This window comes from Protopterus annectens, chromosome 16.part0, assembly GCF_019279795.1.
Source record: "Protopterus annectens isolate FY-2018-M chromosome 16.part0, PAN1.0, whole genome shotgun sequence".
NCBI lineage: Eukaryota > Metazoa > Chordata > Ceratodontiformes > Protopteridae > Protopterus > Protopterus annectens.
In genome coordinates this window covers 251,633,395-251,649,109 of record NC_056750.1, presented here as the reverse complement: position 1 = coordinate 251,649,109, position 15,715 = coordinate 251,633,395, and the positions used below count along the sequence as shown (strand labels likewise).

Below are 15,715 nucleotides of genomic sequence, written 5' to 3'. Positions count from 1 at the left end.
GAAGGGGACCCAGGCCAATCTATAACCAAATGGGATAGGTTATTTTGAGCACTAAAAAGGAAAAGTGGCTAGGCAAGGGCAGTTTAGCCTAGTACAGACCTGTGAACTTATCAATTAAAATTCTGGAGTTTTACAAAAGAAAAATAAGCAAGAAATGCCATTAGAATGCCTGATATATGTTACTTTACACCTGAGATAAAAAGTCTGCAGAAAAGAACATACCAAACTATGTAAGGTCCATTATGTCAGACAAACCATTTTTATTTAATTTATTTATTTATGTATTTGTTAACCAGGTTGGCAGGCTGGTCTGGAGACCCTTTTCAGCCACAAACTGGGCACAGTTGTGTAATATGACCACATACAAGATTACAGTACAGCAAAGTGTAGGATTACAGTTGTATAACACATTAAAATACAACAGTAAAGTACATTTGTTTTAAATGTGCAGTACATATGAACAATAACAAAGTACTGGAGTATATTTCATTAAATGCAGTCTATCAATTGCTTTCAGCTCTTACACATTAATCATTTATAAGTATAGTGCACATTTGAGTAGGGTAATAATTTATGCCCTGCAACAATTCAGAATACACATAAAGAGGACCAGGTGTCAAGAAACCATCCAGTAAAGCCATGTACTCCTACACATCAATGGCACACAGTGTCTGTTACCTTACAGTAAAAGGCTCTCAAGTTTGATTGTCAGCTCGGGTGTCTTGTGCGGAGTCTGTGTGGGTCTTCTGTGTATCCCAGTTTCCTCCTAAAGACATACAACAGGGGGATTGACAAGTCTAAACTGTTACTGTGCGTATGAAATGGAAGAAAGGCCTGCCAATAAATATCAGCCCCTACTTGCCTAGTACACTTTCAGATGTCAGCAATGCTGAAAGGGACCATGCAGGACTCAAGATGCGACTGTAAAAGCATGAACAGATGGATGGATGGCTGGACCCCCAATGATATAATCACGCCTTTTTGTGCCCTTGGCAATATCTGTTGAAGTAGAAAGCTTTTCTACATGGGGCCCAGACATTACAGTTGAAAAGACTGGACCTCAAAGAACAAAGCTGTAGGAAAGGAAGACAGGACCAACTGTAATGGGGGAAGACAGGACACACAGTGAAAGACAAATGTGTAGAAAAATTACAAGTGAAATGTTTTGTAACATTATCCTATAAAACTGCTCCACTTTTCAAGTGGAAAGAGTGCCTGCACTGCTTGAGGGTATCCTGTATTCAGCTCCATGGTTTGATATTTGGCAAAGTGTAATAGCTGATAACTGCTCATTTTTGCTGCCAATTTGAAGGTTTTCATCAAGCCCAGTATTGCCACAAGTAATGTTCCAACATATAACATTACACGTACTTGCAAGTTATGAAACCTGCACTTAGCAGAGGCTGGGTAATGCTGATGCTACTGGCATTCAGGGTAATGAAGACCATTTTTAGTCTGCAGCCCAAACTCCTCTCTTCTCACATGAAAAGCTGTCACTCATTAAAATGAAAAGAAACTTTTAGTGTACATTTCAAACTCCTATTCCACAAGGAGAGGTCATCTTCAATGGGATGTCAGATGACAAAACGTGACCCAACAACAACACAGTTTCCAGCACCTAACAATCTTGGTAGCATATGCTTCACACAGGCATGTATACAGGAGGAGCATCACACTAATACAGCCATGACAATAAAGCACCCACCTCCCAACATGAACATTTTCCTTTACCCTTTTAAATGCTTTCCCCTCCTCTGCAGCCCCACAGCCATATGTTTGCACAGAGCTTAAATCATTGCAGAATGATCTCCTTAACCTGAGGCAATAGCAGAGTGAGTTCTGAATGGATGTTAGGCAGATTACACACTGGGTTTCCTTTCAAGTCCAGAAATGACAACTTCAGACAACTTGCTAGAGGCTGGAGGTCAGCTGGCGTCTGGATACCTAAGAAAACATTCAAAAATTAAGGAAAATACTGAAGCCTTTGTTAAAAAAATAACTCCATCAAGCAGAAAGTGCCAAAGCAGAAAGCAAACAGGTTGTAGTCCTGCAAGCATAAGACTTTTCACCTATGGACAAAGTGCCATTCTAGTATTCTGTGGTTATAGAAGTATAGCCATGGTAATATGAAATGTGGCACAGGCGTTCTATTGTCTTGCTGCAGCTTCAACCTCGGTTGTCCCTATATGTTGGTCTAAGCTTCAATGGTATACATGATGTTAGGAAAATAAAACAAGATCTCATCCAGAAACAAGTCACAGCTCCAGGCACTCTGCAGGCAGATAAAGCAGCAACAGGCCTTGTTACTAAAGAAGATGTATTTGTTTACTTATTTACTTCACTCAACTTGATAAGTGGACTGGTCACAGAACACTTTTTATAGAAAGGTTAAACAAAAGGCTTATGAACATACAATTATGAGCAAAATGCATGCATGCATGCATCCATCCATAAACATACAATATTTGAGCCAAATATTCACATACAGTAGAAAATATTCATTTAAGTTGCATTTAGTAAGGGTAGAATTCGGCAGAATGTGCAAGACACAGGAACTAAGCGGACAAGAAATATTTATAGTCAATACAATTGCTTTAGATTATAGGTTTGGTAAGCCATACATCTATAACAAATATTTATGAAGGAATGAAAGGACTACAGGCATACTACTAAGGCAACTAGTCACTAAAGAAAATAAATTTAAAGGTACCAATTGCTCAATAATGATGAAAAAATGGAGCGTGAAGGGCTGTAGTAGAAATACTATGGTGCAAGAAAATTAGATCGGTAACAGGAGTTAGAAAACATTAGGCCTACGATGGGTGGTGTCAAAGCAGGATCTCTGGGATAAGTCTACAAGGCGGTATAGAAGCCATTGCCTGAAAAGTTCTAGGTCAGGTTTGTTATGAATATGAGTAGTGCCAGAGTTCCACAAACAGGGCCCATCTTTCAGAATGACCTGTCTGTGCATACCAGGGTAAAAGGGTGCTGTTAGTGTTATAGTGTTGGAAATACTTGTGCACAGCAGTAGCTGCAATTATAAGCAGAGTCTCTGATCATAAGGGCTGGGCTGACAGCATAACTGAGAAGTTTGTAGAGGATGGTGCAAACAAGAATACTGCCCTTTTAATAACAGGTAATATTTTGGTGGATAAGAAACTCAGTCAGTTTAATGAAGTGGTTTATTTTATTAGCTGTCATTTGGAGAAGAGAAGTATTATACAGATTAGTGCCAAGGAATACCTGAGGCAGGGCATGATTGTATATTTTGTGATAACTCTTATAAATTCTGGTGTGGTGTGAGTTGTTAATTTGCAAGAATAAATGATTCTGGACAGGGTTTTTAAAACATTCCTGCATGAAAATGAAAAGAAAAGGATAGCTAAGTGATTTCCAAGATATTTAAAGTTGTGCTCTGAGGTAATAGTATTCACATAAATGTTTGAGAAAGAAAAGTACAGTTGTGTACACTTAGCATAAATGTATATGTTCGAGTGTATTTACTGTTGCAGTCATTACATTTGGGTAATCTGCTATCAGGTTGCCCTCAGTCGGCCTGAATTCCAAAGTCTTGGGTCCTGCATCGGTTGCGGTCTCCTCTTCCATGACGTCAGGTCGTCAGGGGTATAAAACAAGCAGCCAACGCCATTTTCTTTAGTTTTTCTTGCCCCAGATGTCAGGTGCCCCCAAAAAGGTAGCAAAAAAAAAAATATATATATATATATATATATATATATATATATATATATATAAACTATATATACATGCAACAATACAAACTTCACCTTCATCTACAAGCAAATACACCACATAGGTTGTAGAAGATAGTGAAGGAAAGAGAAACTCCACAATAAAAGGGGGATGGCGGGCGGGTAACCTGGACTGCAGCAGTGAATACACTCGAACATCTACATTTATGGTAAGTGTACACAACTGTACTATGTTCTTTGTGTTTCACTGTTGCCGTCATTACATTTGGGTAGAATCCCAAAGCTATTGATGATAGGCTGGAGCTAAACAGCATTAGGGGCGGCTATAAGGCCCTGCAGAACTGCAGTGGCAAGGCCTGCCCTGGACTTAGAATAGAGAGGCAAATGATAATGCTTTGTAAAAGTGTGAACAGAACTCCAAGTAGCAGCCTCTAGAATGTCTTTGGTTGGTACTCCTCTGAGAAAGGCTGCTGATGTTGCTGCAGCTCTGGTGGAATGAGACCTAATGCCCTTGGGCATGGGTTTGCCATGGTGCAAGTAGCAGAAACGAATGCAGTGGCTTATCCATGTTGAAATAGTCTGCTTTGAAATAGCCTTTCCTTCTCATCCTGCAGCATATGTCACTAGTAACTGCTCAGTTTTTCTTAGAGCTTTAGTCCTGCTCAAGTAGAATCTCAGCTGTCTGTGTACGTTCAATGAATGCAGAATCCTCTCCCCCTTGTTCTGCGGAGTTGTATAAATGGTTGGCAGATGAATAGTTTGGTTAAGAGCCACACTGGAAACCACCTTAGGCATAAATGAAGGATTGGTCCTCAGGGACACCCTGTCTGGGTAAAAAATGATGAAAGGCTCCACAGCCATGAGGGCCTGTAGCTCTGAGACTCTTCTTGCTGAAGTAATTGCCAGGAGCAGAGCTGTTTTCCATGATAAGAACTTTAGGTCTGCAGTAGCAGCTGGTTCAAATGGAGGCAGGGTGAGCTTTTCCAACACATAATTGAGGTCCCATGCAGGAATTGGTGATCTTCTGGGAGGCCTTAAATTTTTGGCCCCTCTAAGATACTGCTTTAGTAAAGGATGAGAAAAGATTGGCGGCTCTGTGTTGTAATGAGCCGAGATGGCGGAGGCATGGATTTTTATTGATGAAAAAGATAGGCCTTTGTCAAGCATCTCAGTCAAGTATTGTAAAATCTGAGGAATATTTGGCCCTGCTGTATCAGTTCCTTGTGCTTGGGTCCAAGCACAGAATCTCTTCCATTTATCAGCATAAGATTTTCTAGTACTAGGCCTTCTGGCTTCCAAAATGACATTAATCACAGCTTTACTGTGAGGTGTTTGAATAATTACATGATCAGCCATTCTGCCAGGTTCAGTGTTTGGAGCTGATTAGGCAGGATTTGATTGTTTTGCTGGGACAGTAAGTGAGGTATTTGAGGTAAGTACCAAGCTGGGAATTGAGACATGTTCCTTAGGATTGGGTACCAGTATTGGCGGGGCCAGTCCATGGCAATTAGTATCATCTTTGGTTTCTCCTGTCTGACTTTTAGTAGTACCTTGGGAAGAAGAGGCAGGGGAGGAAATGTGTAAACTGAAATTTTTCAGTTGATAATTTTGTGGAGAGGCAAATAGGTCTATGTCTGGTCTCCCCCATTTCTTTATCATGCTGAAGACTTGTGGATCTAGTTTCCACTCGTGAGGGTCCATAAGGTTTCTGCTTAAATCGTCTGCCAGAGTATTTTGCTTTCCTGGCAGGAATTGATCTTGAAGATGTAATTGGTAAGTCAAGGCTGTGTCCCACAGTGCTATGGCTAGTCTGCAAAGGGGTATGAGTGTGTGCCCCCCCCTGCTTGTTTATATACCACATCACCGTGGTGTTGTCCATCTTTATCAGTAGTTGTTCTGGATTAAGTAAGTCCTTGAAGGCTGTCAGGGCATTTTGAACAGCTAACATCTCTTTTTGATTGATATGCAGATGCATTTGTTTTGGGGTCCATATGCCTTGAATGCATCTTCCCACCAGGTGGGCCCTCCATGCATAATCTGATGCATCTGTTGTTAAGGTTTGGCTGGCTGGGGGTAGAGTGAAAGCCCGTCCCATGTTCTGGTGACATGCCTTTGCCCACCATAGAAACTCCTGTTGTAGGCAAGGAATGAGAGGAGTCATTGCTTCCAGAATGTGACAATGTTGACTCCATAAACTTTTTAGGTACCACTGTGGTTTCCTCATATTCAGTCTTGCATATGGAATCAGTAGGATGCAGGATGCCATGAATCCCAAAGCCTGCAACGTTTGTCTTGCAGATAACTGGGTTTTTGTTGCCATCAGTTTGAAGTAAGTAGTCAGTTGCCTTTGTTTGTCTGGCGTGAGGAAAGCCATCTGGGCAGTTGTATTCAAGCTTGCACCCAGGAATGTTATCTTTTGAGACGGTACCAGCTGTGATTTCTTTTCGTTTATTGTGTTCCGTAGGCATGTTAGAAGCCTTTTCACAAATGCCAGGTGCTGAAGAAGAATGTCCTTGTTCTCTGCTTGAATGAGACAGTCGTCCAAGTAAGGATAAATTTGTATACCTTTTTGTCTGCAAAATGCAATTACTGGTGCCAGGCACTTTGTAAAGACCCTGGACGCAGTAGATAAGCCAAAGGGCAGCGGCGAGAATTGGTAACGCATAAAGCCAGCCTTGAAACGGAGGTATCTTCTGCACGTTTCTCTTATTGGGATATGCAGGTATGCCTCTTTTAGATCTAATATCACCAGCCAAGCGTTCTTGCCCAGCATGGGCAGAAGTTGCTGTAAAGTTAGCATTTTGAATTTTGGAATGTCCAGGTATGTGTTCAGAATTGATAAGTCCAGTATTGGGCACCAGTCCTCGTTTTTTCTGGGTACCAAGAACAGTCTTGAATAAAAACCTTGTCCTTCTTCCTGTTCTGGTACTGGCTGAATAGCTCCCATATCCATGAGGGACGTAACCTGTTTCTGTGCCTCTGCCCATTGATTTTTTGGCAGATCCGGCTAACCATTTGCCATTGGCAGAGTATGGAAGTGGAATCTGTATCCCTGAGATACTATGTTTATCACCCACTTGTCCTGGGTTATTAACTGCCAATTTTGAGCAAAAAGTGCTAATTTTCCCCCTAAGGGTGCTGCCGAAAGGTAAGTGCTTGGTGATGGCAGAGGGAAGTCATTGAGACGGTTTCCTGTAGGGTTGCTCTTTATCTCCTCCAGATTTGGAGGTAGAAGCATCCTATTGCTTTGACCTGTAAGAATCCTGTGCCTGGTATCTAGAACCTTTAGGGCATCTGGATTTGCCCCTTTGAGCTCTGTTGGACACAGGAAAGGACCAATTTTTTGTAGGCCAGTGTCTACTGAATCGTGGTGGCTGCACTTGTAAGAAGTCTTTTACAGTTTGCATAGACTTAGCTTTGTCTTCCATTTTCTTTAAAACCTCTTCTGTCTTAATATCAAACAGAGTATCATGCTGTAAAGGTGGATCCAGTAATTTAGCTTTAACATAAGGCAAATTTTGCTCTTTTAGCCAGGCATGCCTGCTAATCACAGATCCAGTAACTGCGGCCCTGCAGGAGGCCACTAAGGAATCAAAACCACATTGTAAAGTATGCCTTCCAATTTGTTCTGCTGCATGCAATAATTCCTGCAATTCTTTATTTTCTGCACATTTAGAAATCAACAGCATTTTCTGTTTCAGCAATGCCATAACGTGGCTCATGCATTTTTTTTTAGCTTTAGAAGTTGCTTTTGTCTTTGATTTTGAAGCTGGCGTCGGTTTTACATAAAAATGTTGAGGCCTGAATACACCCTCAGAAGCCAGTGCCTGCTCAGCAGCTCTGGACCCATCAGAGGGAGTGACACCCATGGGTACAATACTTTGAGAATCTCGTGGATTGCTGGACTCTACATGTGTCTCGGTAGGGGCCTGCGACTCGAAAGCACCTCACTGAGTACCGGCGAACCAGCGACTGGCATAGGAGAAGCTTTGTCATCGGTTTTGGACCTCGATGGTCTGTCTCTGTCCTTTTTTTTTTGCGTTTTTTGTGTACTCTGGCAGTCGGATTGCTATCCAACGACATTTCAGGGTAGTTAAATGTTTCCAAAATATTTTGAGGCAAAAATATACTGACGCTTAATAGTACGTTGGTTAAATCTAGCACAAAACCGACAGCCAGGCAAGTTCTGATCAGGGCCTAGGCAAGGAATACAGTATAAATGAAAATTCTTATGAGGTATTTGCTTCCCACAAGTAATACAGTTATTAACTTTTTCTGACATCGGTATGGAGCAAGAAAAAAGTTTCCCCAATGGGGTACTTAGCTTTAGTGAAGACTTCGGTTCTGAAACTCGAACTCAAAAATTTCAGGAGTCGGCCGACCGGCACTTGCGAAATGCTTCTGCTTTGAACACCGCACGGCAAGAAAGACTAAAGAAAATGGCATCGGCTGCTTGTTTTATACCCCTGACGACCTGACGTCATGGAAGAGGAGACACAACCGACGCAGGACCCAAGACTTTGGAATTCAGGCCGACTGAGGACAATCTGTCAGCAGATTACCCAAATGTAATGACTGCAACAGTGAAACACGAAGAACATCATGGTGACCACCACTAACCTGTGCAATTTGCCAAATCAGGAAGTTTTGTTAGCATGTATATGATGCACTGAAACCATTTCCTGCACACCACCCCGAATGTAGTAAGCACACAAGCCTTCTTTACATAAGTGGCGGCAGTGGTTAGCAAATGCTTCCAATCTACATGGCTTTAATTAAACCACAGTGAGTTCTGCATGCACTTTTGGAAACCACATAAGGAAAAGGACATCAGGCTCTTGGAAGGAATGCAGAAGAAAGCTAGAGACCTGTGGGTGAAGGGAAAGAAATATGCCAGAGGCTAGAGTGGCTACAACTCTTTTCACTTCAGACCAGAAGAAATAGGGGAGAGGGAAATGAACTTCAAGATCATGTCATCTCTAGCCACAAGACAAGACTGGCAGAACGCGTCAGCTCAAGACCTAAAAAACTTTCAGAAGCCACATTACGCCTCCCATTTACCCATAAACCTATCCCTCTCTAGATCTATGCATACCTGCAGTAAAGTATAGTAATCAAAAAGAAAACCCACAAAAGAAAAAAATTTTTTTCTGAAAGAATTTTCCAACCAAATCAGAGCAGTTGGGTAAAGTAGGGTGGCTCATACAGGAAAATGGACTTGTTCCTGCACATCTGTCATTACATTAAGTACAGAACTTCTGCACATTACAGGATCAGTCATTCTTCCTCTACCAAAAGGGTAGAGTTCCAAGCTTAGAATAAGTGAATCCTAATAGCAAAACACCTATAAAAGTAGTATCCTCCAAAGCGATGTTAAATAGATCATCACTGCACCTAAAATGTCTTCCAAAACTTTACGCAGATACACCCAACCAACAATTATTATTATTATTATTATTATTATTATTATTATTATTATAGCTATGACAGGAATAAATCTGTTAAAGATCAGGTCCACACTAGGCAGGCTGTATGAGTGAGGAGCACTGTCCCACTAACAACAAGGAAAGCAGTATCTATGAGGCACTGACAGGAATCACTGTGTGGTAATGGGATGGAACAGCTAACTGTACAAATTTGTACTGATGAGCAGCTAAACAACTGACAGACTAAAATACTAGGAAGTATAAGCGGTGATACACAGCAAAGACAGCCAAATGTTAAGAAGCAAAAGTTATAAACTTAATTCTGAAAATACATCTTGGGCTACAGGTAAGATTAAATGGGTTTCAGAAAATGTTGCAAACACTCTGGGTCAGAGCTTATCTAGACAATCCTGTACTGGTTTGTGATCGATTGTGAAGTTGCATGGTAAGAGATTTATTTCGATTTATATTTTATTTTTTTTCCACTGTTTTTCACTAAGAAGAAATGGATAGCTTGTAGACAAGAATATTTACCAGAGTGTTGGTTTGTAATTTATTGATCTTTATTGTTAAAACGAGTTGCAACAGTGATAGTGAACAGAAGATACAGTGTTTGCATGAAATGCACAGGAATTCCAGCTTTTGTGCGACCTTCACAGCTGCTGCAGTGAGAGCAGTGACTCAATTCTACTCAATTTAATACTTAGTTGTATACTGTTTGTGTTATTTTTTTCTAAGACGTTGAATTAAAATCTGTGAATTCTGTGGTAACTGATTTTGATTATACTTTTCTTTGAATTACTTATTCATTTGCAGATGAAGATGGGATTCCTTAAATCAATATGCCATTAATGATTTGCTATAGCACAAGTATCCTGTACATTGTACTAAATGCTATGTATATTTAAAGGTAATACCTGATAACACTGGTGATCTGTGCTCCTCATGTCAAAAGTTGGCTGATATGAATACTTGTATCCAGAATTCCAGAGTTATCAGTGGCATTATCTTGTTCAGTAGGGGTTGAGTGATCTTTACAATAGACACTTCCTTTCCTAAACATGTTCTATTCGCTCTTTGTCTAATGTTATTTATCTCACTCATTCGTCCAGTCATTAGTATATGTAACCATTCTCCAAGCTGTGCCAACTGCACAAGTGCAATCATCATAAGTAAGTCTAGATTTGCTACTAATAATTGTAAACAAAGTTTAAAAGAAGTTCACAACAAATAACAGAAGAAAAAACTGATTAATGTCTATAGAGTAAAGAGTACTGGAAAGGATACTGTTATGTAACGCACAGATTCCAGGGAATGATATTTTTCTACCAAAACCGTCGGTCTACAGAAAAAGGGATCATTTTTCCAAAAGACAAGGTAGAAAAAGGGGAAGCAGCAGATGAAAATGAAGAAATGAAAATTGAATGTGGAAGGATTTATTGTAAGAGAAAAGAAGACAACATAGCTCAAGTTGTGGTTGTACAAAGCCAGCTGGATGAGAATTTTCTGCTTGCAAATGTAATAAGCACTAAAAACAGTGGAATTAATAAGACTAATGGTAATGAAGATCAATCCTTTCTAACAATTAACAGAGTAGATATCACTGATCTAGAAGCTGAAGATTCTTTAGATCTGGTCATAAAAGACATTCTTGTAACTGGAGATTCAGTTATTAGAAGAACGAATACTTAACATTTGCATAGAATATAACAAACATCAAAAAAGCGTTATGTTTGCTAGGAGAAAAAAATAGAGGATGTGAGAAAAGCCTTAGAACACCTTAATGTAAGGAAGTATGGATCTGTTTTTATTCAAGTTGGTACAAATGATCTCATCCATCTCTGACTATTAGTAGGCAACTTACAGCTTTCTTAGATGGCATAGCTTTGTAGGTTCATAGGATGTTACTAGGCTAATGGCCCTAGGGCCTTAACAAGCCTAGCCATGCAATATCCTTGTTACCTAGTTGACCACGGTTTGGTGGTTGTTGTTAACAGAGCGAATCAGTGATTAGCACTGACTGCTCCTGTCCATGATGGACACAGGTGCTACCCCCGCAGGGTGAATTTGCACTATCCCATTCAACTGTCAAGGTTGCTCTTTAACAGGGTCATTGAGGAGCTCTGCTTCATGTGAAGTGGAAGATTGTTCCAGAGGAATGGCAAACTCTGGAACACATATCTGTCTCTCCATGTCCTGTTTATGTCACAGGGTAGGGTGAGATCCCTTGAGCAAGTGACTCTTGTACCCTCTGCTTTGCAGACATGCAGCACTTTCATTAGGGCAGGGTCAGAGATCGCACTGTAGGCCAGGCACAGGTCATCTCTCAGCAGACTGTAAGATACAGAGTAGAGACAGGGCCTTCAGTTTTCCATGTAGGTCATGTTTTGGAGACTGTTAATTTTCTTCATTAGAAACCTCTGTGGTCTCTCCAGTTGTTGCAGGTGTTTGGTGAGATGCATGCAAAAGGAAGCACTGTACTCAATTAGTGGTCTAATGAGGGCAGAGTATAGAGGAGTTATAACATCCTTAGTCTTTGATGCAATGCCCTTATTTATGAGATGCGCAGCGTAGAAGACTTTCCTGACTACTGTGGAGACCTGTGTTCCCAAGTCTCTCACTACTGTGTTTGAGAACGGGGGGGTGCTATCTATAATGTAATCTGCAGGGGCCATGTCTTTGCCAAAGAGGATAATGATGTACTTTTTTGCATTTAGTTTTAGACCACGACTCTAGCACCAATCATTAGTGTGCGTTAGCCCCTTTTATAATATGTTAACATCACTGGGGGACAATGATTACAACTAGTTTGCAGTCATCTGTGAACATTGTAAACCACAGGCCATCTACTTTCACCTGGACATCTGAGAAGTAGACTCCAAATAGTAGAGGACCCAACAGAGATCCCTGTGGTACACCACTAGTAACTGGTCTAATGGTGGAGATGGAATCCCCAACTTTGACAGTATGTGTTCTGGCAGTCAGCCAGTTTACTACCTATCTACAGATGTATGGGTTAATCCCCAATTGGGAGAATTTCTCAATGATACCAGAGTGGGTGACTGTGCTGAAGACCTTGGCCAAGTCAAGATAGGTAGTATGTATTGCTTTGTTATCATCCAGGGCTTTGGTGACATTCTCAAAAAGTCTACCAGGTTTAATAAGCAAGACCTGCCCTTAACAAGGCCATACTGGGTTGGTTCAAAAGTTTGAAAGTCGCCTATGTCCTTGCTGATTAGATCCATGATGATTCTTTCCATGGCCTTGCAGATAAGGCTGGTTAGGCTTATGGGTTTATAGTTCTCAGGATCAGCTGATGGACTCCCTTTGTATAAGGGGGTTACTATTGCTGTTCTCTACTCTGCTGGAACAAAACTAGTGCTCAGGCTATGGCTGAAGAAAGTGCCAAGAGGTTTCACTAGGTCTTGCTTTAGATTGTTTAGTAAGCAACCTGGGATATTATCTGGTCCCATGGAGGCTGTGTTTTTGGCTTTGGAAAGGGCAGATGTTACCTGTTCTTTTGAGATCCTAGGTATTGGACTGGTGACATGGATGCTTTGGAGTGTATATGGTGGGTGCAGGACGTGTAATTTGCACCAAAACTGTCTGCCAGCATGTTGGCAATTTCTTCGGGTTCAGTGTGAGCAGTACTGCCCAGAGTCAGTTTGGCAGATAGCTGGGCATTCCCTTTCTCTTTTCTGACATAGCTAAAGAAAGCCTTATGACTGTCTTTAGCTAGAGATGCTAATGTAGCCTTGTAACTGGCTTTAGAGGACTTAACAAGATATTTGATCTGCTTGTTCAAGTTGTGGAGGGTATTCTTTCTCTGGTGAGTAAGTTCCCTCTTGTTCCTGGATAACAGTTTCTTCCTTTCATTATATAACCTATTTATACTTGTGGTCCACCAGTGTGGCATGTTTCTTTGGGAGGACCTGGTTTTGATCCTGATGGGTACAGCTGAATCTACATCTGGCATTTATGTACTCCTCTGCACAGAAGTTGACTGTGTTAGCAGGGTGTTTGAAACTTACTATGCCCTCGCTTAGTAGGCTATAGTCTGCTTTGGAAAGGTTTTTTTTTGCTTGCTCCTGTGGGGGTGTCCAGTCTGATCTTTACTTCAAACGAGATGGATTTATGACATTATTATTACTATTATATTTGTTTATTGTACAGGTGTTAGGAAATATTTTTCATAAATCACATACAGAAAGGATAGTCAGGTCACCATGAATGAAAACATTTTGGGGGTAAATACCTACATAAAAAAATGTCCCATTTAAAAAAAAATGTGCAAAGCATCGCAGCCTAATTTTGGGCACACACACTTAGACAGGATGGTGTGCACTTGTCAATAACAGGGAAAAGAATTTTTGCAGCAGATATTTTGCAATATTTGACAAACACAAGGCAGGATTTTGACCAGGCCGAACATTTAACAGTTTGCATATATATAGCAACATTTGAAGCATCTCTGATGGTTAATGCTAGAAGAATTAATACTAAAGCTTTTTTATTGGAACATTTGCTACATTCTCATGAGATTGATGTTATTGTTTGTGAAATATGGTTAAAGAACAATGACTGGAAACCAGTTCTGTCAGAGTATAAATGTTTTTACTGTAACAGACATACTAACAAAAAAAAATCAGGAGGAGGTATTATGATGGAATTAAAGATGGTTAAGAAACCTGTGATTATTAAATCTCTTAGGCCCATACTGGTTTAGATTGTATCTTTCAGATCTGTCTTTTTCATCTGAGGTGTTCTACAGTCTGAATGTAGATGACTTGAAAATGGGTAAACTGATTAAGTGTGTTGCATGCAGGGTATATGTCTGTAAAAGATCTTGACTAAATTGACTATTTGGGCAGCGGTGAATAACATGCTGATAAATATATCAAAAACAAAGCATATAAGATTTGGAAGACACAAACTGAAAGGTGAATACTTAATGCAGCACAAGTGATTGGAACTCTAGATTCATTTAAGGACCTGACCTGTGTATATGGATGGGTCCAGCTTTGAATTTTTCTAATGATATCAACCAATTGGTTAATGATAGTTATAGAACTATAGGTCGTATAAAAAGACAGAGTCTAAGAAATCAGAAATGTTGAAGTAATTGTTTGTTAGTTATATTAGACCCACACTTAAGTATGGAACAACAATATAAAAGCCTTATAAGAATACAAGCACAAATAAACTGGAAAGAGTACACCAGAAACATACCATCCATGGATGTGAAAATTTAAGTTATTATGAAGAACTAAAATATCTGAACTTGTACAGCGTCTCACACAGATATTTAAGAGGAGACTTTATTCAGGTATACAGGGCATTTAGAAGTGACTACCTCTGGGAATGTTTGGGGTTATAAAAAAGTAGTACAGAGTCATCAAAAAGTAAAGTTGTGTACACTTGCCATAAATGTAGATATTCGAGTGTATTCACTGTTGCAGTCATCACATTTGGGTATAAAGCATGCAGCCGACGCCATTACATCAGTTTTTCTTGCCCCATATATCAGGTGCCCCCCTAATGGGAAGCAATTATATATATATATATATATATATATATATATATATATATATATATATATATATATAAATATATATAGATATATATATATATATATATACACATATATACATACACACACACACAAACACAAGATTATACCTCCAACAAAAAAGCAAATATACCAAAAAGCTTTTAAGCATAGTAAAGGAGAGTAGAGGTATAGCCAATAGAAGTCAGGGGGGGCTGGAGGGAGGGTAACCAGGACTGCAACAGTGAACACTCGAATATCTACATTTATGGTAAATGTACACAACTGTACTATGTTCTTCGTGTTTCACTGTTGCAGTAATCACATTTGGGTAGATTCCCAAAGCTAAGGATGGGAGGAGGAATTTAGATAGCATTAGGACCAGCTAGAAATCCCTGCAAGACTGCAGTTGCAAAGCCAGCTCTGGATTTAGAAAAAACTGGTAAATGGTAATGCTTGGTTAAAGTATGTACAGAACTCCAGGTAGCAACTTCTAGGACGTCCCTGGTAGGGACACCTCTGAGAAAGGTTGTACAGGTAGAAGCAGCCCTGGTTGAATGAGGTCTAATCCCATGTGGGATAGGTTTTCCATGGTGCTTATAGCAGAAATGAATGCAATGGCCTATCCATTTAGAAATGGTTTGCTTTGAAATAGCCTTCCCCTCTGCCCCTGCGGCAAATGCCACCAGCAGTTGCTCAGATTTCCTTTGAGGTTTAGTCCTGTCCAAGTAAAATCAAAGTTGTCTGAACACATCTAAGGAGTGCAGTATCTGTTCCCCTTTGCTCTGTGGATTAGAAAAGAAGGTTGGCAAATGAATGGACTGATTAAGAGAAACACTGGATACCACCTTGGGCATGAAGGAGGGATTGGTCCTGAGGGACACCCTGTCCGCATGAAAGATGATGAAAGGCTCCACTGCCATAAGGGCCTGTAATTCAGATACCCTTCTTGCTGAAGTGGTTGCTAAAAGGAAGGCTGTTTTCCAAGAAAGGAATTTTAACTCTGCACTTGCAGCTGGCTAAAAAGGAGG

The 15,715-nt window shown here is 40.3% G+C and overlaps 1 protein-coding gene across 1 annotated transcript in view; it reads right to left on the bottom strand.

The window, feature by feature from the left end:
- Positions 1-231: 231 nt before the first annotated feature.
- The window catches only part of RABGGTA (Rab geranylgeranyltransferase subunit alpha), a 1,248,770-nt gene continuing 1,233,286 nt past the window's right edge, over positions 232-15,715 (bottom strand). Inside the window, exon 17 of the mRNA XM_044058049.1 lies at positions 232-1,944. Within this exon, the coding sequence (XP_043913984.1) occupies positions 1,793-1,944 (152 nt within the window). The 3' untranslated portion in view covers positions 232-1,792. The remainder of the gene's footprint in view (positions 1,945-15,715) is intronic.